Here is a 27227-nt window from a genome sequence, read left to right on the forward strand (position 1 = left end):
ACACCTGTTAATTGAAATGCATTCCAGGTGACTACCTCATGAAGCTGGTTGAGAGAATGCCAAGAGTGTGCAAATCTGTCATCAAGGCAAAGGGTGGCTATTTGAAGAATCTCAAATATAAAATATATTTTGATTTGTTTAACACTTTTTTGGTTACTACATGATTCCATATGTGTTATTTCATAGTTTTGATGTCTTCACTGTTATTCTACAATGTAGAAAATAGTACAAATAAAGAAAAACCCTTGAATGAGTAGGTGTTCTAAAACTGCCTTATTGCTATTAACGTACAAACGTAATTAGAGCAGTAAAATAAATGTTTTGTATGCGGTCTGATATACCACGGCTGTCGGCCAATCAGCATTCAGGGCTTGAACTACCCAGTTTATAAATATATTTACACTCCAGACTCCTACATTGCTCGTCCTAATATTTATATATTTCTTAATTCCATTCCTTTACTTTTTAGATGTGTGTATTGTTAGTTATTACTGCACTGTTTGAGCCAGGAACACAAGCATTTCGCTACACCTGCAATAACATCTGCTAAATATGTGTATGCAACCAATAATTTGATTTGATTTTTGAAAGTGTTACATAATTCTCAATCCGCATTGCGTTGTGCCTAAGAACAGCCCTTAGCTGTGGTATTGTATATTGGCCATATACCACACCTCCTCAGGCTTTATTGCTTAAGTAGAACACATAAGTGTATTATAAGGCATTATAAAGGTCATTAAAATAATTATACATATGTTCTTCATAGAAACTGTTATCCTTTATATATTCTAACAACTCACATTTTAAGATTCATTATTTCATTTGTTCCAGGACTCTAACCTAGGAACAAAACTATTTGTCTCCCTCTTCCTGTTGCATGCAGTTCCTCTCTCTATTCCTCCCTTCTTCTAACCCCTCCCTCCCTCCCTCCTTCTAACCCCACCCCTCTGGCTGAACCAGGAAGTCCATCCCCATCCCACAAACTCTCTTCTGAGGAAACGAAACTGATCTGAGTCTCTGTGTCGTCTGTCTGTGTGAGAGTGAACAACAATCCAAATGGCTCTGCAGGGAGTTCTGCTGGACCAGGACCAGTTCTGTTGTTCTGTCTGTCTGGATCTACTGAAGGAGCCGGTGGTTATTCCCTGTGGACACACTTACTGTAGGAGCTGTATTGAGGACTGCTGGGATCAGGATGTTCTGAAAGGGGTCTATAGCTGTCCTCAGTGCAGAGAGACCTTCACTCCAAGGCCTAATCTGAGGAAAAATAACATGTTGGCTGAGATGGTGGAGAAACTGAAGAAGACAGGACTCCAGGCTGCTCCCCCTCCTGCTCTGTGCTATGCTGGACCTGGAGATGTGGCGTGTGATGTCTGCACTGGGACCAGAAAGCAGAAAGCCCTCATGTCCTGTCTGGCGTGTCTGGCCTCTTACTGTGAGACTCACCTCCAACCTCACTATGAATCTCCTGCTTTCAAGAAGCACAAGCTTGTCAAAGCCACCACACAACTACAGGAGAAGATCTGCTCTGATCATGACAAACTGCTGGAAGTTTACTGTCGTACCGATCAGCAGTGTATCTGTATGCTGTGTACAATGGATGAACATAAAGGCCATGATACAGTGTCAGCTGCAGCAGAGAGGACTGAGAAACAGGTAAGACCAGAACAACTTGTTGGTGACTGTCTGATAATCAAATAATTAAAGATACAGTAGGAACTAAGGCTGTTTGAATATGAGATCATTCAAATGATATCGATCCACGGCAGAACAAATATGAACACAAACCTTGATTATATAGATATGTTAACCCAGATTCTCCAAATGTTTACCATTTTCTAAAGTCAAACACCATCATCATTCGTTATCAAACACCCAATCAGCTCCCCTGTTTTGTGCACTGTTAAAACTATAATAATTCACATAACAACTTAATAATATAATTTCACACACTCTTCCTCAACATTTGAATCCCTATCTTCTATGGGCCCTATGTCACATTACTATACTATTGATCTACTAGACAAATAAAGCTTGATTGCTCATTGAAGAGTGATTATCCACAGAGGCAGATGGGGATGAGTCAGCAGAAGGTCCAGCAGACATTCCAGGAGAGAGAGAAGGACCTGAAGGAGCTCCAACAGGCTGTGGAGTCTCTCAAGGTGAGTATTGTTGACCAGAGGAGAGGCATCATTTCACTTCTCTCCTCCAGTCAGAGAGAGAGAGAGGGAGAGAGGCCCCTATCCAATCCCACTGACGGGAACAGGCTGTCTGGACCCCTTTCAGAGAATAGACTGCTTAATGTAACTGATGGGATATGAACCCGGGTCTACCACAGGAGAAACCAACATCTTGACCGTTACACCAAGAGGACATTCCCTATTGGGTTGAGGGCCGACACTGATTTTGAAGTCGAAGGCGGGGCTACCTCATCACAGAACCTTGAGAAATCATGACTGACTCATGTCCCCTATACATTAACATGGAGCTCTCTCTTTCTCTCAATTCAAATCAATTCAAATGGATTTATTGGCATGGGAAACATATGTTTACATTGCCAAAGAAAGTGAAATAGATAATAAACAAAAGTGAAATAAACAATCAGAAATGAACAGTAAACATTACACTCACAAAAGTGTCAAAGGAATAAAAACTTTCAAATGTTATAACTCAAGTGCAAACAGAGTGAGCCATTCGCCAGACTGAGTTCAGGAGGTGAAATGGAAATGAATGAGGGAAAGTTAAGTGAGGTAGAAGGTGTGGTGATGAGCTCAGAACCAGAGCCTGGCATCAATGGACATGATAAAAAAGAATCTGGTGCAGTAGGAGATACATTGTAGGAGAACGTGGATCCATACCTTTTGGCAGATCCATTTGTAGTTTCAGGGTGGGTGGGAAAGGAGTTGGGTGCAGTTGAATCAGTGAAGGTAACCTGTAGTGGACTTGTGATATTTGTTTGTGTTTCGTTTGGTGCAACACAGACCTGGTGGTGAGCGTGGTGAAACAGAGGAGTCACTGTCAGTCCTTTTGAGTTTTGAGTCTTTACCCGACAAAGTCATGGTAGGATATATCAGTTATCCTGTTAGAGCTTTTGTGGCGAATCCACTGTGCTGATTCAGGTGCAACGTTTATGGTCATGTTGCAGCAGTTTGTAGGAGGGAGATTCCAAGATGTGGGAAGTGTGCAGGAGGGCATGGGATAGAGGATTGTGTAGTTTCGGTCGATAAATTTGTGTGTGTCAACTGTTGGGATGCCCATGTTGCTGGGGATCTGAAGTGTCCAGTGCGAGAGAGGCAGGTTGAGGTGGCTAGAGTCAGAGTAGTGCAGAAGGTGTCGTATACTGAGACAGTGAAGAAAGTAGAGGAGAATGGGTGAAGGGTGAGAGATCCTGAGAGGATCCCTGTGAGTAGTAGATCTGTGCCAGCACAGAGGGATAGATCAACGAGTGATATGTGTTTCAGTAAAGTTAGCTTCTTGCCGTTCATAGCAATGGTTATCAACTGTACAGCAGAAATTGATTGAAATCACAGAAAATAGATGTTGTGGTGGCAGCTGCAGAGAACTATTTGGGCATACAAGATTAGACTTCAGAAGAGTTACAGGGTGTGTTGAGTTGTGGTTTCCTGTCCTCCCAGGCCGTTGGCATGGTGCAGGAGCAGATAGGGTCAAAGTAGTGGAATTGGGTAGTGGGTATTTAATGAGTGTAGGGTTAGTTGGAAGGGTGTTGTGGTATCGAGTAAAAGTTGCTAGTCATTGCTGATAAACAAAGGAGTCCGCTCATACTGAACCTTGATCATAAGTTTATTCATATCACAAGCTTTCAGCATGAGTTACAGGTGTCAAGATCACCCGGAGAGCAACGTCCCAGATTGCAATGGCTGCTCTAACCTCTTCTTCCTCCAGCATATACTTTTAAACAATGTAAAAATATGGGTTGCTCCCTCTGCTGTCCAATCACCTGTCTCCCCTGGGGCGTCACCCTACAAATGGCTACTTTTGAACTAAGATAAACATTCTTTCAGTTCCACTTAAAAACCATTAACAAAGACATAATCCTAATACACTACAGTGTTTTTTTATTATTATTATAATTTCCCCTTTTCCCATTTTGTGTCACAAAGTATAATGGATTTATATTATAGTCCAGTTGGGGGCGGTAATGCAACATATTGGATGCCAACCGCCGTTAAACACCAAAGAAGAAGAACCGTTACATTATGTCTATGTACAATATTGTAACGATGTTCATGTCTCTCTCATTCATTAACTTTCATGGTAGTTGGTTGTGTGGGTCTCTGGTTATGAATAGGGTGCTGACAGACAATTGTTGATGGATATTATAGAGCTCTGATAAGGACGACAATTGATTACTGGTGTACAGTTTATGGAACAGAGGTAAAGACTTGGCTTCAGAAGCTGGACAGAATCCAGTATATAGCTTTAAGGATATGTATTTGTGCATTTAAATCAACATCTGTATGTGCCTTACTGGTGGAGGCAGGAGAGATGCCTTTGGAAATACAGCGTAAAAAATAGTCATTATCTTATTGGGTTGAAAGGCTGTGAGGTTGAGCATCCCACTGCTACTGTTCTAGATGACTGTTGGGAATATACTAGTAGACAAGGCAGTGGTTTTGGTTGGACAGTTGGAAAGCTTGCTGATGAGAGTGGTTTGAGGGAGTTGGAGGTTGGCCCTTCTGTGGTGATAGGGGATGTTCCTCCATGGTTACTCCCAGACCCTGTTGTTGATCTAACCTTGGTAGAGAAAAGGAAAGATTGGTCAGAAGTCAGTGATATAGTGAAACTGGTTGACAATTACATTGGTAGAAGTTTTTATGCTTTTCTACCACTTTTCACAGATGGATCCAAGGACCCTGATAGTGGGCTCACAGGAGCAGGCGTTTACGTTCCTGAATTTGATGTGCAGATATGTAGAAGACTAACAGATGAACTGTCAGTATACTCAGTTGAACTGTTGGTGATAATAGTTGCCCTCCAGTGGGTGGAGGACGTACAACCTTTTAGAATTATAGTATGGTCACATTCTCTGTCTGTATTGAATAGTTTATCATCTGGTAAATCTAATAGGAGTGACCTGCTATTGGAGGTATTAATGTTATTATGGAGAATTGAGAGAATGGGTTTAGTAGTGAGATTCTGCTGGGTCCCAGCACATTCGGGTGTGGAAGGGAATGAAATTGTAGACCAGTTAGCTAAAAGAGCTTTGAAACGAGATATAATTGATATTAATGTTCCACTGGGTAGAGATGAGGCCAAATGTAAGATCAGAGCCATTTTGATAGATGTGTGGCAGAAGAGATGGTACTCTGAGCACAAGGGCCGGCATTTATATGAATAGTTTACAGTTTTACAGAAAGGTCGATGGACCAAGATTCAAAGGTCAGATTAGGAAGGAAGAGGTGGTGTTTACTCGATTGCGCTTAGGACATTGTACATTGATCTCGTCATTACATCTGGTTGGCAAGCATGTGAATGGTTTGAGTCTGGAAGGTATGGTCGATGATACGGTGGAACATGTGTTGTTCTTTTGTTGTAAGTATGTTGAAGAGAGGGAAAGATGTGTAGGGTCATTGGGGTTGGGGGGGTTTGGAAGGGATTTTGGGGATGGGGGAGGGTCTATTAGAAGTTAGTAGGGCTCTTCTTTATTTTCTCAGAAGTACTGAGTTAGGTAGGGGGATTTAGACATGTTCGAAACCGTGATTGACCACACACTCCAGCACAGTAGGTGGCGGCATGCACCTTTAACGTTGGTTTGTGGACCGCCATCATATCATAGAAGAAGAAGTTGGTTGCGTGAGAGTTTTGTTGTTCTTGAGGAGGGCTACTATTCTTTTTTCTTTTGGTTCTTGCGTATTTTCTGAATATATTTTCTCATGGTGGAGGGTTTGTTTATTGGTTTCCACTGTTTATCGTTTAGAGTTGAGGGGGGAGTAGGGGTAGTTTGTTAGGGCGGCGTGATGGCCTCAACCGAGTGGAGAAGAAATGCTGTCGCTTCGGGTGCGTTCCGGAAAAAGGTGTGGAGGAAGTTTTGCTCATGGTCGGCGAACAGGTTGGAGCGGAACATCTGCACTCTGCATCCAGAATGAACAAGGCGGTGGTTGTGTTAATGAAAAAGGTTTGTCTTGTTGCGAGTGGGATTTTTGTGAGGGGTGTGTCGCCTCTTTCGACAAGAGTTGTGGTGGCTAATCTGCCTCCGTTAATTACTTACGAACAGACTGTAAGTAGTTGGTTAGTTTTGGTAAATTTGCAAGTGGTTTTCGTGTGCTCTCGGCTGGGTGCAAAGCGGAATCCGATAAACATGTTGTCTCTTTTCGTAGACAAGTGTTTGTTTCTTAACAAACTTCAAGGTTACGCAGGGGAGGGGTGGAACGCAGGGTTTGCTACCACAGATAGTTTTGGGTGTTTCTAGTGTGGGGATGTAGGGCGTAATGTTAGTGCAGACAGCCGGCAGCGGGGGCTAGGACTAGGCTGGACACAATACATTTTTAACACCTTTTTCTGATAAAACTACTTAATTGCATCCGCCATGGAGCCCAGTTTCATAATATTACCATATGTCCCAGATGCTTGCCGTAGTTTAGAAATAATAGGGCATGTTTCACCCTGCCAGCTCCTATTAGTTGTATTGAGCTCTGTGGCACCAACTCGCCTAATGAAAGTTATATTCCCAGCCCATTGTTCTGCGTCACAATGCCAGCTTCACTATTGTTGGTAATGAGACCAGCCCGTATTAACATTGTAGCTTTACCTCAGGTAACTTATTATTAACAAGGTTATGACTACTTGGTGAGCAAACTCACTGTTCACCAGGGTACACATTGTGGTGACCCACAGTGCTACATATGGTTGGCGCATAGCAATCAAACAATTAACATTTTCTGGTCACGGTTAATCATATTTTCTTTCAGAAAAAGGTGTATAACCTAAACAAAACGCATATCCGTCCTCTTTTTCAAGATGTGGCCGATTTAAACAGCCAGAATACATTTTTTCAATTAAGAAATAACCTTTCATTTTTTTTTTTTTTACATTTATTGTTTCTATATTACTGCTGGGTAATTTGATATGTGTCGACATCTGTAAGTTCATAGGCATTGAATTGAGCGAATGCTGCGCAGGTTCACTGAGTTGTAAACTAAATGGATAGGTGTAGCTCATTGATTTATAGATCTGACACAGTTGCTACCTCAGATAATGAGCCTAGCAAGTGTTGTGAATGAGGTATGTAGTACCCACAGAAGGCCACAGGGAGGAGCAAGAGAGCTATAACCCATACAGTTTTTTGCTTTAAACACCCTAAACCTAACAATCAATCAAATGTATTTATAAAGCCCTTTTTACATCAGCAGATGTTACATAGAGTCATACAGAAACTCTAACCCTACATATAACCTATTTTAGCCTTAACCCTAACCCCTAACCCTAATTCTAGGGTAGGGTAGCCTAGAACACGTTGAGAACTTATTTTAGTAATAATTTTACGTTAGTAAATACCATTATAGTGCTAAATAGCATTTATTTTATATATATATAAAAAAAACTATAACTTTTTGCTTTATTAGTCATTTTATTATATATATTATTGCAAGGCAGAACACTTGATAAACAACACATTTGTTTTATTTTTTAAATGTGGTTTGAACTGGGTGTGACCTAGTAACCTCTATGTGAAAGTCCAGCAATTGGCATGGCATAGGTGGGGCAGGTTTGAGACTGATCTACAGAATTTATAAGAAAAATACACTTTATTTCTCAGCTGCCTCACCAATGTCTTTACGTTAATTAATAACTGTTAATTGCTAAATATTTCCAATAGATGGCTGCATAAAACCACAAAGCATTAGTTATAGGCTACAAGCATAAAATAGCATGCAACCAAAGACTATGTCCTATGATTTTCTAAAAAGGTCACTCATTACTTTACAGTTAGCTATATATCTCGTATTAGGCCTGTGTTGCTTTTGGGAGAGCAACAAAATATTAACTCTAGCAGGTATTGAACACCGGCCAAATAATCACTAGTCAGATGCGCTAACCTCAACCCTAGTAAACATGCATTATATAAAAACGTTCTTAATATCTGATATTGGGAGTAAACGGTCTCGGAATAGAAAAGACAAAACACTGCATCTTCCAGCCCGCCAATCAATTACGTCATGCAACCCTTGTGGTTAGCAAATCTTCCTCAACATACCCCTCGCTTGTGCGAGAAGGCTTATTGATAATCGTTATAGTACAGAGTGCTCGCTGTCTCTGACGGCTCAAGCTTTTGTAGGGGCTTGTTGATTTGGCTACTTGTTCGAGAAGGCAGAGTGGCTCGATGCTGGTTGATCAATTTGAAAATGAATGTACTAGATAAATACGTTTTTGTCAAGCAGAGGTGACTGAATTAATGTTCAGGCTTATTGATAATCGTTATAGTAATGAAGTATAACTTCAAAACATGACCATAAAAACAGGTAATAATAAACCTGAATCATCATTATATTACTTCACAGTAATGTGTTTTCAGTCCTTCCTTTTGCATTAGCAGTGTGGAAAGGGACAGAAAAAAGCTCAGGCAGGAGTTTTCCTGTGATGGGGAGTGGTGGTGTATCCAGGGAGAGAACTAAACTAATCTTCTGAAAAGTCATTCATTGTCTTATGCTGCCATCTATTGGAATTATTAAGCAACTGCAGTAGTACTGAATAAAGTGTATGTCCTTACTAAGTGTATATCCTTACTAAAGTAGTAATTACTTAGAATTGCAGAATATATGGAGGGGGTACCAGGAGGGATGAGAGTAGAGCAGGGTCAAGTGGTGGTGGTACCAGGAGGGAGGAGAGTAGAGCAGGGTCAAGTGGTGGTGGTACCAGGAAGGAGGAGAGTAGAGCAGGGTCAAGTGGTGGTGGTACCAGGAGGGAAGAGAGTAGAGTAGGGTCAAGTGGTGGTGGTACCAGGAGGGAGGAGAGTAGAGCAGGGTCAAGTGGTGGTGGTACCAGGAAGGAGGAGAGTAGAGCAGGGTCAAGTGGTGGTGGTACCAGGAAGGAGGAGAGTAGAGCAGGGTCAAGTGGTGGTGGTACCAGGAAGGAGGAGAGTAGAGCAGGGTCAAGTGGTGGTGATACCAGGAGGGAGGAGAGTAGAGCAGGGTCAAGTGGTGGTGGTACCAGGAAGGAGGAGAGTAGAGCAGGGTCAAGTGGTGGTGGTACCAGGAGGGAGGAGAGTAGAGCAGGGTCAAGTGGTGGTGGTACCAGGAAGGAGGAGAATAGAGCAGGGTCAAGTGATGGTGGTACCAGGAGGGAGGAGAGTAGAGCAGGGTCAAGTGGTGGTGGTACCAGGAGGGAGGAGAGTAGAGCAGGGTCAAGTGGTGGTGGTACCAGGAAGGAGGAGAGTAGAGCAGGGTCAAGTGGTGGTGGTACCAGGAAGGAGGAGAGTAGAGCAGGGTCAAGTGGTGGTGGTACCAGGAAGGAGGAGAGTAGAGCAGGGTCAAGTGGTGGTGGTACCAGGAGGGAGGAGAGTAGAGCAGGGTCAAGTGGTGGTGCGCAGGCCGTGGAGAAAGCGGTGGTGGGGAGGGTTGCAGCTGGGCTACATGAGCTGAGGCAGGTTTCTGTAGTAACAGAGACTCCGGTGGGCGAAGGCTTGGTGGGCTCATCCCAGGAAATATTGCCTGTCATTGGGGAAGAGGCTCTGATCAGGGGGGAAGTGCAGGGGGGCAGAGACTTGGGAGGAGGAGGACGGTACCGTGCCAATGGAGGAGGAGGAAGAGGGGGGAGGTGAGTCTGCGGGAGCGGAGGACAAGGCGTCTCGTTTTCAGACGGCTCATTGGATCCAGAGCTGACAGCCAGTCAGGCTGAGGGCCCAGTATATACGGTGAGAGAACTTTCTAGGTTCCTGATGGAGACTAAAGGGGGAAAAATAAGGTTCTGCTGGAGTCTTATTTGATTGATGCTGGAAGGTTTGTAAGGTCAGTACAACACGTGATGAAGAATGAAGGGTTTAGTGTCCTCTCACTCAGGAAGCGGTATAGGCTGAAAAAAAATGGGTCATGGGTTCTTAAGGGCATGTCTTCAGAATCTGCTTAAATTGATGTTTTTTCTGGCATGGCGGCTTTATGGGCTTCTCTACTGGTTTCTGATTTTGGTGAGTTCCCTCCCACCTCTTATGGAGATTTCACGGTTAGACTTCCTTAACATGAACGGCGGCAAAGACTGGGGGAATATGTAAACCAAAAACATTTAAATGCCATGGCAGAAATCTTAGTGCAGGGGTAGCAAAAGAGGTGTGTAAGGGTAGGTTGTTTGTGTTTAGAGCCCAAATAATGACCTTGTCTTTGCTTTCATAAATGTGTCTGCACCTGGTCCTCTGTAGCTCAGCTGGTAGAGCACGGCGCTTGTAACGCCAGGGTAGTGGGATCGATCCCCGGGACCACCCATACACAAAAAAAATATATATATATATATGCACGCATGACTGTAAGTCGCTTTGGATAAAAGCGTCTGCAAAATGGCACATTATATTATATTATAGTACAGGGCTCAGTTCTCTGTTTCACCAGAGGGGTTGGAAAAACAGAGTGGGGAAACCAAGAAAATCCCTTGTTTTACGTTTGTCTGATGGGCGGGTAACTTCTGTTGTGGGGAGATGAGGGAGCCTGATGGGTGGGTAACTTCTGTTGTGGGGAGATGAGGGAGCCTGATGTGTGGGTAACTTCTGTTGTGGGGAGATGAGGGAGCCTGATGGGTGGGTAACTTCTGTTGTGGGGGAGATGAGGGAGCCTGATGGGTGGGTAACTTCTGTTGTGGGGAGATGAGGGAGCCTGATGGGTGGGTAACTTCTGTTGTGGGGAGATGAGGGAGCCTGATGGGTGGGTAACTTCTGTTGTGGGGGAGATGAGGGAGCCTGATGGGTGGGTAACTTATGTTGTGGGGGAGATGAGGGAGCCTGATGGGTGGGTAACTTCTGTTGTGGGGGAGATGAGGGAGCCTGATGGGTGCGTAACTTCTGTTGTGGGGGAGATGAGGGAGCCTGATGGGTGGGTAATTTCTGTTGTGGGGGAGATGAGGGAGCCTGATGGGTGGGTAACTTCTGTTGTGGGGGAGATGAGGGAGCCTGATGGGTGGGTAACTTCTGTTGTGGGGGAGATGAGGGAGCCTGATGGGTGGGTAACTTCTGTTGTGGGGGAGATGAGGGAGCCTGATGGGTGGGTAACTTCTGTTGTTGGGTAGATGAGGGAGCCTGATGGGTGGGTAACTTCTGCTGTGAGGAGATGAGGGAACCTGATGGGTGGGTAACTTCTGTTGTGGGGAGATGAGGGAGCCTGATGGGTGGGTAACTTCTGTTGTGGGGGAGATGAGGGAACCTGATGGGTGGGTAACTTCTGTTGTGGGGGAGATGAGGGAACCTGATGGGTGGGTAACTTCTGTTGTGGGGAGATGAGGCCGCGGCTGTGGAGTTGTACTCTGATTTATAGAGGGCATAACTCTGTGATCCTGGGTGTTCTTTCCAAACTCTCTCTGTCACAGAGAAATCAAATGGACATTTCCCTGGCCTTTCACAAACTCTCAGCTGCCGTCTCTCAGATGGTCTGCCTCTGATTTTTTTTTTAAAAGGTCTGGGAAATTATTGGACAGGACGTGTGTTGCTACTGTACCCTACGGAGGTGGGCTGGAGGGAACCAGCATGTGCTCTGTTGAGGAGGGCTGGTGGTTTGGGGCTGGATCAGCAGCTCTTCATTAACATTTAACATTTAAGTCATTTAGCAGACGCTCTTATCCAGAGCGACTTACAAATTGGTGCATTCAACTTAGGATAGCCAGTGGGACAACTACATCTCGATCACAATAAGTACATTTCTTTAAACAAGTCAGTGCTAGCAGGTGAAATAAGTCAGGTGTTAGTTTTGACAAAAGACAGTGGTAGTAAAGGGTGGGTAGAAGGATTACTATTATACTATTCCAGGTATTCCTTAAAGAGGTGGGGTTTCAAGTGTCTCCGGAAGGTGGTCAGTGACTCCGCTGTCCTGGCGTCGTGGGGGAGCTTGTTCCACCATTGGGGTGCCAGAGCAGCGAATAGCTTTGACTGGGCTGAGCGGGAACTGTGCTTCCGTAGAGGTAGGGGGGCTAGCAGGCCAGAGGTGGATGAACGTAGTGCCCTCGTTTGGGTGTAGGGTCTGATCAGAGCCTGAAGGTAAGGAGGTGCCGTTCCCCTCACAGCTCCGTTGGCAAGCACCATGGTTTTGTAGTAGATGCGAGCTTCAACTGGAAGCCAGTGGAGTGTTCGGAGGAGCGGGGTGACTTGAGAGAACTTGGGAAGGTTGAACACCAGACGGGCTGCAGCGTTCTGGATAAGTTGCAGGGGTTTAATGGCACAGGCAGGTAGCCCAGCCAACAGCGCGTTGCAGTAATCCATACGGGAGATGACAAGTGCCTGGATTAGGACCTGTGCCACTTTCTGTGTAAGGTAAGGTCGTACTCTGACTAGCAGACCTGCGGCTGCCGGGGGGTGGAAAACCCCCCAAGAGTCGGCACAGCAGGCGGGACAAACGTCTCTTAGGCTGCTGGAGAGAGTCATAGGGGAGGTCCAGGAGGCTCTGCCTGACACAGTGAGGATGGGGCTGGAGCAGCCTGAGGAGGGGCCACCACCGTTTCCACCACTGCAAGTGACAGCAGAGACTGGGGACTGGCAGGAGAGTCCGGAGGACTTACTGACTTTTAACACTCTGAGCCTGGGGGAGTTTGAGGAGGTGGGGGTTAAGGTGCTGTACACCCTCAGTGTCAAGGTTAGACACATCAGGAGCTTAGCGGGAGTGAAGGGGCATCAGTGGCAGGGGGTTGTGGGGGCTGAGAGCATGGCAGGGTATAGGTGGAGGGTGCTCTATAAGCTCCCAGTGCTGGAAAGGTCAGGGGTCCTCCAGTGGAGGGTATTACATGGAGCCCTGGACACCAATAGCTGGTTGGCTCGGGTTGACCTGGGAGTTGGGGAGGGGTGTCCGTTTTCTGCAATGACAGACTGTTCATCATGTTTTTTCTGTGTTGCCAGGGTAATGCCATTACTGTTGACGCCTTAGGGTTGAGTTTGAGTTGTACAAAATGATCAACAGTGTGGAGATGTTTCAGGAGGTATGGGGGCTCAGGGGGGCTGTCTGTACGGCTGGAGAGGAGGGGTTGGATGGACGGTTGGAATGTGGTGCTGGATGGTGTATTGTACTGTGGTGTTGGGTACTGGATAATGTGATTGTGTGGAGGTTGTGGTGTCACGCAATGTGCTTTTAGGGGTGGGAGTGTTAGTGTAATGAGGATGGCTCATTAAAGTAAGACAAGTCAGTCTCTCTCTCTCTCTTAACAGAGCTCTGCACAGGCAGCAGTGGAGGACAGTGATAAGATCTTTACTGAGCTGATCCGCTCCATTGAGAGAAGGCGCTCTGAGGTGAAGGAGCTGATCAGAGCCCAAGAGAAGGCTCAAGTGAGTCAAGCTGAAGGACTCCTGGAGCAACTGGAGCAGGAGATAGCTGAGCTGAGGAAGAGAAGCACTGAGCTGGAGCAGCTCTCACACATAGAGGATCACATCCATTTCCTCCAGGTAACTCAACTGCCTTGATACATGTGATATGAAATTAAAACTCTCAATCATTTGGTTCTGCTCTCTCTCTCTCTCTCTCTCTCTCTCTCTCTCTCTCTCTCTCTCTCTCTCTCTCTCTCTCTCTCTCTGTCTCTCTCTCTCTCCAGAGTTATCAGTCTCTCTCCAGTACCAGTGTATCTTCAGACTTACCCAGCATCGTTGTCCGTCCTCTTCAGTACTTTGGAGATGTGAGTAAGACTGTGTCTGAACTGAGAGAGAAACTAGAAGACGTCCTTAAAGGAGAATGGACCAAGATCTCAACTACAGGTGTGTTGAAAATAATAAGAACATCAACTTTAGACCATTGAAAGTTCCCTACTAGTCATATACATGTGGAATATGGTGTGATGATAACATTCCCTCTCTCTGTGAATGTGTTTGTGTGTCTGTAGTGAATATAGTGGAGGTTGTACTGCCTCCAGAGCCCAAGACCAGAGAACAGTTCTTACAATGTGAGTCTCTTTATTCTGAAGTAACTAACAGTCTCTTTTTACTGACACTCCTAACAATTCCTCTAGAAATATATAGCAATAGTAGATCTAATCAAAGACTGGGTATCTATCTGACTCCTCATATTTCTCTGATTTGATCTCTGCTGTGCTCTAATCAAAGACAGGGTAGATACAGTATCTGACTTAACTTATTGATCTAACTCCCCTCATTGGTCTCTGCTCTGCTCTTCTCCCAGATTCCTGTCAGCTCACACTGGACCCAAACACAGCACACACACGCCTATCTCTGTCTGAAGGGAACAGAAAGGTGACATGTAAAGGCCAAGTCCAACCATATCCTGTTCATCCAGACAGATTCACCAACCATTGTCAAGTTTTGTGTAGAGAGGGTCTGTCTGGACGCTGTTACTGGGAGGTGGAGTGGAGTCGGGGGGGTGTTTATACAGCAGTCTCATATAAAGACATCAGCAGAACAGAGACAGATGGTGCATTTGGAGAGAATGACAAGTCCTGGAGTTTAGAGTGTCATAGAGTTGGTTATTGGTTCAGACACAATAATGTTAGGACTAAAGTATCAGGCCCTCAGTCCTCCAGAGTAGGAGTGGACCTGGATCACAAGGCAGGTACTCTGTCCTTCTACAGTGTCTCTGATACAATGACCCTCCTCCACAGAGTCCAGACCACATTCACTCAGCCCCTCTATCCTGGGTTTTGGCTCTCTGGTACTGCTGAGCTTTTTAAACTGTAGTAGTGTCCACATATATACTAGTCATGCTGGTGTAGTCTATAGCTGAGCTGGTTAAACTGTAGTAGGGTCCACATAGATACTAGTCATGCTGGTGTAGTCTATAGCTGAGCTGGTTAAACTGTAGTAGGGTCCACATAGATACTAGTCATGCTGGTGTAGTCTATAGCTGAGCTGGTTAAACTGTAGTAGGGTCCACATAGATACTAGTCACGCTGGTGTAGTCTATAGCTGAGCTGGTTAAACTGTATTAGGCTCCACATAGATACTAGTCATGCTGGTGGTGATTGTCCCCAGATGTGATGATTCATTCTGCTCTGTTTTATGTACAATTATTTGACTGATTTGATCTTCAGAAGATGTTATGAATTACAATTCAATGCATTCATATTTGTGCAATGTTTTAATCTTGTACACTCACATTAATCATATTGATGTGTTCTCTGTCACCTGGAGCTGCATGGAAAATGGTCCAGGAACAAACGGACAATTCCCAAGGACTAGTCAGCCCACTACAAGCTGGAATAACTTACTTTCTACTTAAACTATATGGGCAGGTTTCCCGGACACAGATGAAGCCTAGTCCTAGAATAAAAAGCATGTTTAATGGAGATGTCCGGGAAACCGGCCCTAAATTTGGCATATGTAATGCTCCCATACTGCTCAGTCAAGCAACATTAAACCTGTCCAGCAGGTGGTGCTATTAGCCAAACAAATAAACCAGCAGATATCTTAACACTCAGTATATTTACATTTACATTTTAGTCATTTAGCAGACGCTCTTATCCAGAGCGACTTACAGTTAGTGATTTTTTTTATTTTTTTTATACTGGCCCCCCGTGGGAATCGAACCCACAACCCTGGCGTTGCAAACGCCATGCTCTATCAACTGAGCTACATCCCTGCCGGCCATTCCCTCCCCTACCCTGGACGACGCTGGGCCAATTGTGCGCCGCCCATGAGTCTCCCGGTCGCGGCCGGCTGCGACAGAGCCTGGATTCGAACCAGGACCTCTAGTGGCACAGTTAGCACTGCGATGCAGTGCCTTAGACCACTGCGCCACTCAGTGTATATCAGTAATGTTCAGAATTGTACTTTAATATCATTGGAGATTGATGGTCTTTTTAATCCACTACCCAGAGTCAGGAACAGATGAAGCTAGGTCTGCTACTGTTCAGTTATTAAATATGATTCATGGTGATGGGAAATAAAACATACATCTAGTAGTAGTTTTCCTTTGCTATTTATTCCAAGGTGTGTCTTTAACTTGTAAATGGATTGTGTTGAAGCTGGCATGTGGTGTGGATGATAGAATAGAGTGAATAGAGGAGAGAAGAGAGGAGAACATAATATAGAAGACAGATAAGATAGAGAGAGAATTCATAGGGAGTGACTGACTCTGGCCCAAATGACACCCTGTTCCCTACGTAGTGCACTAGGCACTTCTGACCAGATCTAAAGTAGTCTTCTAGATTTTACATGTTTTCTCCCTGTCATTAGAAAATGACAATATGGTAATGACTTTAGTGGTTTCCTCCCCCTTTGTTTTTATTGGTTGTGTGTTATGTGTGTTGTTGTGTTAGGTTTTCCCCCTGTGTTCCTAATGGAAAATCCATTAACAATGAATCAGAAACAAATTATGTTCCAGTTGTGTTTAGACAACTTCATGGCTGACATCCCCCAGAACTTTACCTGATGTTTTCTCCCCCAAACCATACACATTTACGTCATTTAGCAGACGCTCTTATCCAGAGCAACTTACCGTTAGTGCATATATATATATACATGACTGTATGTCGCTTTGGATAAAAGCGTCCGCTAAATGGCATATTATTATTATATATTTTTTTCATACTGGCCCCCATGGGAATCGAAACCACAACCCTGGCATTGCAAACACCATGCTCTACATCCCTGCCGGCCATTCCCTCCCCTACCCTGGACCAATTGTGCGCCGCCCGGTCGCTGACGGCTACGACAGAGCCTGGATTTGAACCAAGATCTCTAGTGGCACAGCTATCACTGTGATGCAGTGCCTTAGACCACTGCGCCACTCGGGAGACTTTAGAAAGCAGACAACCTCAATATGGTTTCATTCCTGTAGTTATCAGGACACATGGGGTGTGGAACTATTATCTCCTTTCTAAGTTTGAACTTGTCCACTTCCCTTCATGGATTTAAAAGGAAATGACTGGTATATGTAAACTCCCTCTACCCCATGCCAACACCAATACAATGCTGTACAATTAATTCCATAGCTTAACATGGGAAATTCTCACTGCCTCCCATAAGAGTCATTGAAGCGTTGGATGAGATAGGCCCCTGCCTTCACCAAGGGATATTTGTTGGATCCGTCACAACAGGTGAGGAGGTCCTCATCCTCCAGCTGCCCAAAGAAAGCCAGGGACTGCCTTGTGCTCCAGTCTCCAGCAGGGGGCAGAAAAACCCTATAGACCTGAAAGGGAAAGTGAGGAGTAAAAACCTAAGGTGAATTTACATTGATGTTTCCATAGAGACATGAGTCATATTCGCTAGGCACCAAACTGAAGATAATTAGCTGAAAGTCATCATTAACACTATACTGAGTGTAGCCTATGGATATAATATATTATCATATAATATAATACAATGATCTTTGACATCGTTCAGTAATTGAGTCATGTAGGGGATGGATGATCTTGGACATCGTTCAGTAATTGATCTGACGGGTCTGAGTTTGTGTGAGGGGCGTGTTTTTCTTTCAGAGGTTGTGATGATTGGTTGTGGTAGGAAGTTCCTGTTGTCAGACTGGAGGAGATGATGGTCAAACTGGAGGCAGACTGTTGGGTTCTTCTCTCAATCAGGGGTCAGAGGTTGAGGGTTCAGTGTGCTGATGCATAGCTGCTGTATCATGTGTGACTTTATACATCTCAATTTGATTGAAATTACAGCTTGTAAACTCAGTGTCATTTTCCCCTTAATGGCCCCATACAGACTCAGGTTGTACCACTGATATACAAAGCATTTGACACAACGGTTGTGTAAATATTTTGTTCCAAACCACTGTTGTGTTAAATGCATTGTACAACCTGAGAGGGTATGTGGACAATATGTGTTTGTTTTCAGGTTGAAGTTGCCCTCCATCCAGCCCTCCTCAAGAGTAGGAGTGAGGAGAATTCTATCAACTCATGTGTTTACAGACATGTTACTTCAGTATGATCCTATGAACCAATCTGAAGTCAGATGTGTCTTCTACATAAAACATTACATTTCATTGATAGGACCATGGGAAAGGTGTGTCCCCATAAACCATGTTATAAACTGATTGACATCATAAACCATATTAACAAGTATCTGTGTGTCTGTGTGTGTGTGAGAGAACAGTTAATGTACTATATGAAAAAGTACCTGATTTAAATAAAAACTAATTTTATGAAACCCTTGACTAAGACTGTTGAATCCCTCCCTGATAGTCAAAATATCATGAGAGAAACATATTGTTCCATCATAGACCGACTACTTTGTGAGGTTCAACCTTTTGTTGTTGTCTTCATATTCTCAGAAAGGGGGACATTGGTGAATCTGAATAGATAAGGCCTAAAAAAATACTAACTCTATATCCTGTGGTCTACATCCTGGGGTTTACCCAGGACATCCTCCAGTATTACTACCATCACCACAGCAGCTAGATAACTGTGGTCTACATCCTGGGGTTTACCCAGGACATCCTCCAGTATTACTACCATCACCACAGCAGCTAGATAACTGTGGTCTACATCCTGGGGTTTACCCAGGACATCCTCCAGTATTACTACCATCACCACAGCAGCTAGATAACTGTGGTCTACATCCTGGGGTTTACCCAGGACATCCTCCAGTATTACTACCATCACCACAGCAGCTAGATAACTGTGGTCTACATCCTGTGGTTTACCCAGGACATCCTCCAGTATTACTACCATCACCACAGCAGCTAGATAACTGCCTATGCAAGACTCTAAGCCAAACATACTGCAAGCCAAACATGTTGAATAGCAGGTTTATTCATAGGGTCACAGTCATCATGTGACTCCCTAATGGATTACAATGAAAACCTTGTAGTCTGATGTAGGACACTTTTATCCAAAGGTGAATGTCTTTAAACTGCATTTTTCTCATGATGTATAGCATGTGTCAAAGAAGTCAAGTTGGGAACCACTATGTCAAATTCTCCAAACATGTTTAATCCATCATGTGACACCTGCAGTGACGATTTTAGCATGTAAATCTTGGTGGGGCAAATAACTAAAAAAGTGGGATGCATGCCAGCAAAGCCACTACACAACATAACACTAAACAATACATTAATTGCAAAATAACCCTGACAAACGGTGCCCACAAACTGATAGAGCCTCCATAAAGCTGTCCCAACAGCAGTCCCAACAGCAGTCCCAACAGCAGTCCCAACAGCAGTCTCAATACCTTACCACTGCTACACCTGGCTATCAGTGGAGCCTTGTCTGGCAGCGAAACAGTTCATTCAGCCTAATTTGCTGCCTTTAAAAAAAATATAGCTGATATGACTGACTTGCTTAAACAAATGTGGTTTCTACTGACAATTGAGATGTACAAACTATGGCATAAGGGGACGACAAGCAATCCGTAATTTCGATTAAGACATTAATGAGCGATCTAGGACGGAGGTAGTCAATATAACTATTTGTTCAGCACTTTTGAAATGTACAGCAACAGAATTCAGAACATGGGCCGTTCTTACAGTGTTCTCCCTGTACACCAAGTCAGAAGCGTAGGATAAATAAAGGGGGCATATAAGCAGACAATGAAAGCTCTTACAATATTCGATGATTACATTTCTCTAAAACAGGTTATAGGCTATATGTGCACCACCAAGTCAGAACAGTAGGCGAACTTAAGAGGTGAAAATATACCAAATTATTAGGCTGAGGCACATGGGCTACTAACAGCTTACTACACAACATACATCTCCCTGGCATATTAAATCATTTATGCAGCAGCATACAAGACATGTTTGGACTTGTTGTGCTGTGCTCACTTGAACAGGAAGGTGGCGTAGCGGTCCTTCGTGGGCAAATGTTGTCATCAAACTTTGTCATCAAAGTCTGGCATTCTCTGGATTTATGGTGCTTTCAAGACAACTGGGAACTCAAAGAAAAAAAAGTTTGAATCATGATGACGTCAGTGATCTTCAGGTCGTAGCTCTAGAAAGATGCCAGAGTTCCCGATTTACAATTCCGAGTTTGATGGAAGTTCAGAGCGTATTTTCCCAGCCGTAGCTCGTTTTTCCCGAGTTCCCAGTTGACTTGAACTCACTAAAGTCAGATTTTCTTTTCTTTTTTTTTATTTCTTTTTTTTGGGGGGGATGGATCAGCTTAATATTGCAGATAGATTGTATCTTCTATCAATGTAATTTTCTGCATCACTTCCAATCCCCCATGTTTTTTATATATATACTCCCCTTTATTACTTTTCAACCCCGCCATCCTTTCCCTACTTGGAGTAAATTAGTGAACAACAATGCCCAGGCCTCTACTTCCGGCCTATACTTACTATCTACACCTTATGAACCTCGGAAAGACGGAGCTGCTCTTCCTCCCGGGGAAGGACTGCCCGTTCCATGATCTCGCCATCACGGTTGACAACTCCGTTGTGTCCTCCTCCCAGAGTGCGAAGAGCCTTTGGAGTGACCCTGGACAACACCCTGTCGTTCTCCGCTAAAATCAAGGCGGTGACCCGATCCTGTAGGTTCATGCTCTACAACATTCGGAGAGTACGACCCTGCCTTACACAGGAAGCGGCACAGGTCCTAATCCAGGCACTTGTCATCTCCCGTCTGGATTACTGCAACTCGCTGTTGGCTGGGCTCCCTGCCTGTGCCATTAAACCCCTACAACTCATCCAGAATACCGCAGCCCGTCTGGTGTTCAACCTTCCCAAGTTCTCTCACGTCACCCCGCTCCTCCGCACACTCCACTGGCTTCCAGTTGAAGCTCGCATCTGCTACAAGACCATGGTGCTTGCCTACGGAGCTGTGAGGGGAACGGCACCTCCGTACCTTCAGGCTCTGATCAGTCCCTACACCCAAACGAGGGCACTGCGTTCATCCACCTCTGGCCTGCTGGCTTCCCTACCTCTGCGGAAGCATAGTTCCCGCTCAGCCCAGTCAAAACTGTTCGCTCCTCTGGCACCCCAATGGTGGAACAAGCTCCCTCACGACGCCAGGACAGCGGAGTCACTCACCACCTTCCGGAGACATTTGAAACCCCACCTCTTTAAGGAATACCTGGGATAGGATAAAGTAATCCTTCTACCCCACCCCCCTTTACTACAACCCCCCCCCCCCCCCAAAAAAAAAAAAAAACATTGTAAAGTGGTTATCCCACCGGCTACCGGCTATTTGTAAGTCGCTCTGGATAAGAGCGTCTGCTAAATGACGTAAATGTAAATGTTATGGACACAGTTAATTTTACAATAATTCTATTATATATATATATATATATTAATTTTTTTGCTCCTGAACTTCTTCTACTCTCAACCTCTCCGATCATTTTCATGATGTCCATCCGGTTTGCTTCTATATGCCATATCATTCTAACTGTGCTCTTTCCCAAAAGCTCCCAAAATAAAACATATATACTTATTATGGACACAGTATGCTTACATTATTAGCTATCTTTGTTAACAATATTCAATACCTCCCATCTATCTCTTAACATCATCCATATAGGATTTCTATTTGCCATATATATTTCAACTGTACTGTGATGTTTTATAAAAGTTCTGAACCTTTCTATTCTCATTGCCTCTACAGATTGTGAATTAAAAATAAAAAATTTTGCTAAAAGTATTATTATATTATTGATCGATTGACTATGACTTTTCAGATCACCCAGTAATGCTATCTGCAAGGTTAGCTCCAGGTAAATATTGCAATCCTTTAGCCATTCCTGGACCTGTGTCCAAAAACAAGCTACAAATGGACATAATCAAAACAAATGATCTAATGATTCTGTCTCTTCACAGCAAAATATGCAGAGCTGGGAAGATTGTATCCCCCATATAAATAACATTCTATTGGTAGCAATAATTTTATATAATAATTTAAATTGAAAGATTCTAATTTTTGAATCCGGTGTCGTTTTGCGTGTCAGTTCATAAACACTATGCCATGGGATCGGAACGTCATGAATCTCTTCCCAACTATTTTCAATCTACAGTGGGGAAAAAAAGTATTTAGTCAGCCACCAATTGTGCAAGTTCTCCCACTTCAAAAGATGAGAGAGGCCTGTAATTTTCATCATAGGTACACGTCAACTATGACAGACAAATTGAGGAAAAAAAATCCAGAAAATCACATTGTAGGATTTTTTATGAATTTATTAGCAAATTATGGTGGAAAATAAGTATTTGGTGACCTACAAACAAGCAAGATTTCTGGCTCTCACAGACCTGTAACTTCTTCTTTAAGAGGCTCCTCTGTCCTCCACTCGTTACCTGTATTAATGGCACCTGTTTGAACTTGTTATCAGTATAAAAGACACATGTCCACAACCTCAAACAGTCACACTCCAAACTCCACTATGGCCAAGACCAAAAAGCTGTCAAAGGACAAAATTGTAGACCTGCACCAGGCTGGGAAGACTGAATCTGCAATAGGTAAGCAGCTTGGTTTGAAGAAATCAACTGTGGGAGCAATTATTAGGAAATGGAAGACATACAAGACCACTGATAATCTCCCTCGATCTGGGGCTCCACGCAAGATCTCACCCTGTGGGGTCAAAATGATCACAAGAACGGTGAGCAAAAATCCCAGAACCACACGGGGGGACCTAGTGAATGACCTGCAGAGAGCTGGGACCAAAGTAACAAAGCCTACCATCAGTAACACACTACACCGCCAGGGACCCAAATCCTGCAGTGCCAGACGTGTCCCCCTGCTTAAGCCAGTACATGTCCAGGCCCGTCTGAAGTTTGCTAGAGTGCATTTGGATGATCCAGAAGAGGATTGGGAGAATGTCATATGGTCAGATGAAACCAAAATAGAACTTCTTGGTAAAAACTCAACTCGTCGTGTTTGGAGGACAAAGAATGCTGAGTTGCATCCAAAGAACACCATACCTACTGTGAAGCATGGGGGTGGAAACATCATGCTTTGGGGCTGTTTTTCTGCAACGGGACCAGGATGACTGATCCGTGTAAAGGATAGAATGAATGGGGCCATGTATCGTGAGGTTTTGAGTGAAAACCTCCTTCCATCAGCAAGGGCATTGAAGATGAAACGTGGCTGGGTTTTTCAGCATGACAATGATCCCAAAGACACCGCCCGGGCAACGAAGGAGTGGCTTCGTAAGAAGCATTTCAAGGTCCTGGAGTGGCCTAGCCAGTCTCCAGATCTCAACCCCATAGAAAATCTTTGGAGGGAGTTGAATGTCTGTGTTGCCCAGCGACAGCCCCAAAACATCACTGCTCTAGAGGAGATCTGCATGGAGGAATGGGCCAAAATACCAGCAACAGTGTGTGAAAACCTTGTGAAGACTTATAGAAAACGTTTGACCTGTGTCATTGCCAACAAAGGGTATATAACAAAGTATTGAGAAACTTTTGTTATTGACCAAATACTTATTTTCCACCATAATTTGCAAATAACTTAATTAAAAATCCTACAATGTGATATTCTGGATTTTCTTTTTCATTTTGTCTGTCATAGTTGATGTGTACCTATGATGAAAATTACAGGCCTCTCTCATCTTTTTAAGTGGGAGAACTTGCACAATTGGTGGCTGACTAAATTATTTTTTCCCCACTGTATATGGGACGGCTGCCAATCCTTTGGTCCTTAAGTGAAACTGATATACCTTTTATTTATCACAGTTTTCCTTAACCAATTATGTTATTTAATGCAAGGCCGACAGACAAGTTCCTTACTTTCTCCCCCTTCCACTTTCCTCTTCCACTTTTGCGGTAAGGCTGCAATTATTTGGTTGTAATTTTGGGTAGAGCAGACATTTCCATATGTTTTTGTTAGCTGCATGTGCGACATAACTCCACCAGTCCTACCGATGATATCATTTACGAAGATTATACCTTTTTTAAACATTCTATCAAAAAATAAAGTTTTTTTGTCAATTAGTATATTAGAATTTAACCACAATATTTGTTGCATTATTTGTTCTGTCGTTTCTGGAGGATTAAATTGAAATTGCAACCAACTTTCTATGGCTTGTTTTAGAAATAGTGATATTTGGGAGATTATTTCCTTTTCAAATAACTGCAAATGAGTTGTTGTAATCTGAATAAAGGGAAAAAGGCCTTTCTTGAACATTGGGTGAGACAATCTTACTAATTTGCTTGAGAACCAATTCGGATTTAAGTATAACTTTTGTATGACTGAAGCTTTTAGTGATAGGTCTAATGCTTTAATATTTAATAATTTCTGTCCTCCGAATTCATATTCATTATATAAATATGCCCTTTTAATTTTGTCTGGCTTGCCGTTCCAAATAAAATTGAATATTTTTTTCTCATATAATTTAAAAAGCTGTTCGCTAGGCGTAGGCAAGACCATAAGCAAATAGGTAAACTGGGATAATACTAAAGAGTTAATCAGGGTGATTTTTCCACAAATTGATAGGTATGTTCCTTTCCATGGTAGTAAGATCTTATCTATTTTTGCTAACTTTCTATTAAAATGTATTGAAGTGAGATCATTTATTTCCTTTGGGATATGTATTCCGAGTATATCCACATCACCATCAGACCATTTTATTGGTAAACTACATGGTAATGTAAATTTTTTATTTTTTAGTGATCCAATACGTAATATAGTACATTTGTCATAATTTGGTTGTAATCCAGAGAGGTTAGAAAATGTATCTAGATCCTCTGAGGCTGTGGAGGGATTCTAGTTGTGGATTTAAAAGAAAACATTAATCATCAGCGTACAATGACACCTTTGTTTTTAAGCCCTGGATTTCTAATCCTCTGATATTATTATTGGATCTGATTTTAATAGCTAACATCTCGATGGCCACAATAAATAGATATGCCGATAGTGGACAACCTTGTTTCACTCCTCTTGACAGTTTAAAACTTTCGGAGAAATAGCCATTATTTACTATTTTACACCTAGGGTTACTATACATGATTTTGATCTTTCTTGAATAAGTTTCTCCATTTCTTTTTGTTTTTCCTCTAATTTATTCTGAGCCTCTATGTTACAGTTTTTATTGCCATCTATCTGTTCTGTTAGACTTTCTATTTCCTTTGTTAGTATAAACTCTTTTGACCTAAATTGCGTTTGTTTTCGAGATGAGTACTGAATTGCATGGCCTCTAAAGGCACATTTAAAGGTGTCCCATACAATAAGGGGATTCGCTGTACCTATGTAATGTTGGAAAAAGTCAGTTAAAAAATTCCTTTGTTCTAATTATAAATAAATTATCATCCAATAGGCTTTGATTAAATGTCCAATATCCTCGCCCACGTGGAAATTCAGTAAGAGTAATGTATATGCCTATTATATGATGGTCCGACCGCATTCTGTCCCCTATCAACACTTTTTTTACTTTTGGTGCCAACGAGAATGACATAAGAAAGAAGTCAAGACGACTAGCTTGATTGAGTCTCCGCCATGTATATCTCACTAGATCAGGATATTTAAGCCTCCATTTATCTACTAGTTCTAATGTATCCATGACGTTCACGATTTCCTTCAGAGCATGAGGGTGATTGTTTGTGGTGTGATTTCCTTTACGGTCCATTGAGCTATTTAATACAGTATTATAATCACCCACCATAATAATATTATCTTGAATTGCTTGCAGGGTTGATAATTTATTATATATTGTCAAAGAATTGTGGATCATCATTATTTGGTCCATAAAGGTTAATGAGCCATATCTGTTTATGGTCCAATAACATATTTAAAATAATCCATCTACCTTCCGTATCTATTTGGACAATTTGCACATTTGGATCGAAATTACTATTAATTAATATCATCACCCCTTTTGAATTTTTTTGCCCATGGGAGAAGTATATATACACTCAACCCACCTCCTCCACAATCCAACATAAAATCAGATACTCAAAGGCTGTTATATCCCAGAGCCCAACTCGAGAAATAACCTGATTTACGAGTACAGATACAGTTAAAGCTTATTGAGAAAGCATGTAGATTGAGCAGAAATTGATAAGAATGTGAGATTTGATTAATCTACTTAATCTATGTCAAGTCCTAGGTGATGGAGATCAGATCCACCCTCTTCACCTGAGACACAAACACTCTGATCCCCTGTTGTAACCATTTTCCCAAGCATCTCCGTACGGTCAGACCTTTGATTATTTTGCGCCACCTGGGCCACAATGATAAACCCCCTCTCTGAGTCTGATTTTCTTTCTAGTTCTGAGATAACAGTTGTTTTGAGCTTGGCACAAATAATGCTTCATTGACAGCATGGCCAATGTTGAATGTTTATCATTTTAAACTAGGAAAAGAGACCCTTAATCTAAGACTTGGGACCACACAGCCACCACTGAAGCAATGCTTGCAGTTAGCCACTGATTCCTTCCAAACCACTCATTGTTGAATTTGCGATTTCCAACTTGTTGTGTAATGTTTATGTCCAATGGCCGATGAGCACCGATAGGTTTTATCTATAATTTCTCTTCATTATTTCTCTTCATATGACAAGGATTAAAAGGATTTGCCAGTAGATTGTCGACTTGATTCATGATGATGACTGCTAGCTAAGATTTTGAAAGTATGATGTTGACATGATCAGTCCAATCAAAGCTACTGTAGATATAACGTGATTTGATGTAGTTTTATCTGTGGCCAATGACCTTGAGCCTTCTTGGATGGGCATTTCTAATGTAACTCTATGGCAGCACCCAAGGGGCTTGAATTTTCTAGTTCTACCCTTAGACTTGGCGGTGACTAGTCTCCCCATGAGTGACAGAACACTGAGCCAATCACAGTGCAACGCTCCGTATTTTCTGCTGGCTTGTCCCACCACCACAGAAAGCACTGAGCTAGGCTGAAACACCTGCATTTTGGAGCTGCCTTACTCAAGAAAACAAAAAAGAGACCATGTTTGTATGCAGCTTTATAAATTCAATGACATATTATTATTTTATTTTCTTACATTGTTTGCAAACTGATATGTGACACATATTATTGCCAAAATAACATGCAAAACAGGCAAGCCCCCCCCAAAAACAAAAAACTTTTATTTTTTTCATTTTCTTTAGCTAAATATGTGGGTCTCAAAACAGAATGACGGGTCGTCACTGGACACTTGTCCTTGTTCTCATCACATAAAGGGCTGTGAAAACAATGAACACAATATATTTTGGGATGTAAACCAGAAATATGAATCACTGATGATCCATACTGTTCTGATCTAATAAGATGGAT

General features: G+C 42.9%; 1 protein-coding gene across 1 annotated transcript; it reads left to right on the forward strand.

The window, feature by feature from the left end:
- The first annotated feature begins 973 nt into the window (after positions 1–973).
- On the forward strand, positions 974–16038 carry LOC311149189 (tripartite motif-containing protein 16-like). Its single transcript, XM_084186273.1, has 6 exons — positions 974–1653; positions 2064–2159; positions 13343–13576; positions 13723–13882; positions 14008–14067; positions 14304–16038. The coding sequence occupies exons 1-6, from the start codon at positions 1057–1059 to the stop codon at positions 14813–14815; spliced, it is 1659 nt and encodes a 552-aa protein (XP_084042399.1). The 5' UTR covers positions 974–1056; the 3' UTR covers positions 14816–16038.
- Positions 16039–27227: the final 11189 nt, after the last annotated feature.

The sequence above is a fragment of the Coregonus lavaretus genome, assembly GCF_964263955.1.
Source record: "Coregonus lavaretus genome assembly, chromosome: 21".
Classification (NCBI taxonomy): domain Eukaryota; kingdom Metazoa; phylum Chordata; class Actinopteri; order Salmoniformes; family Salmonidae; genus Coregonus; species Coregonus lavaretus.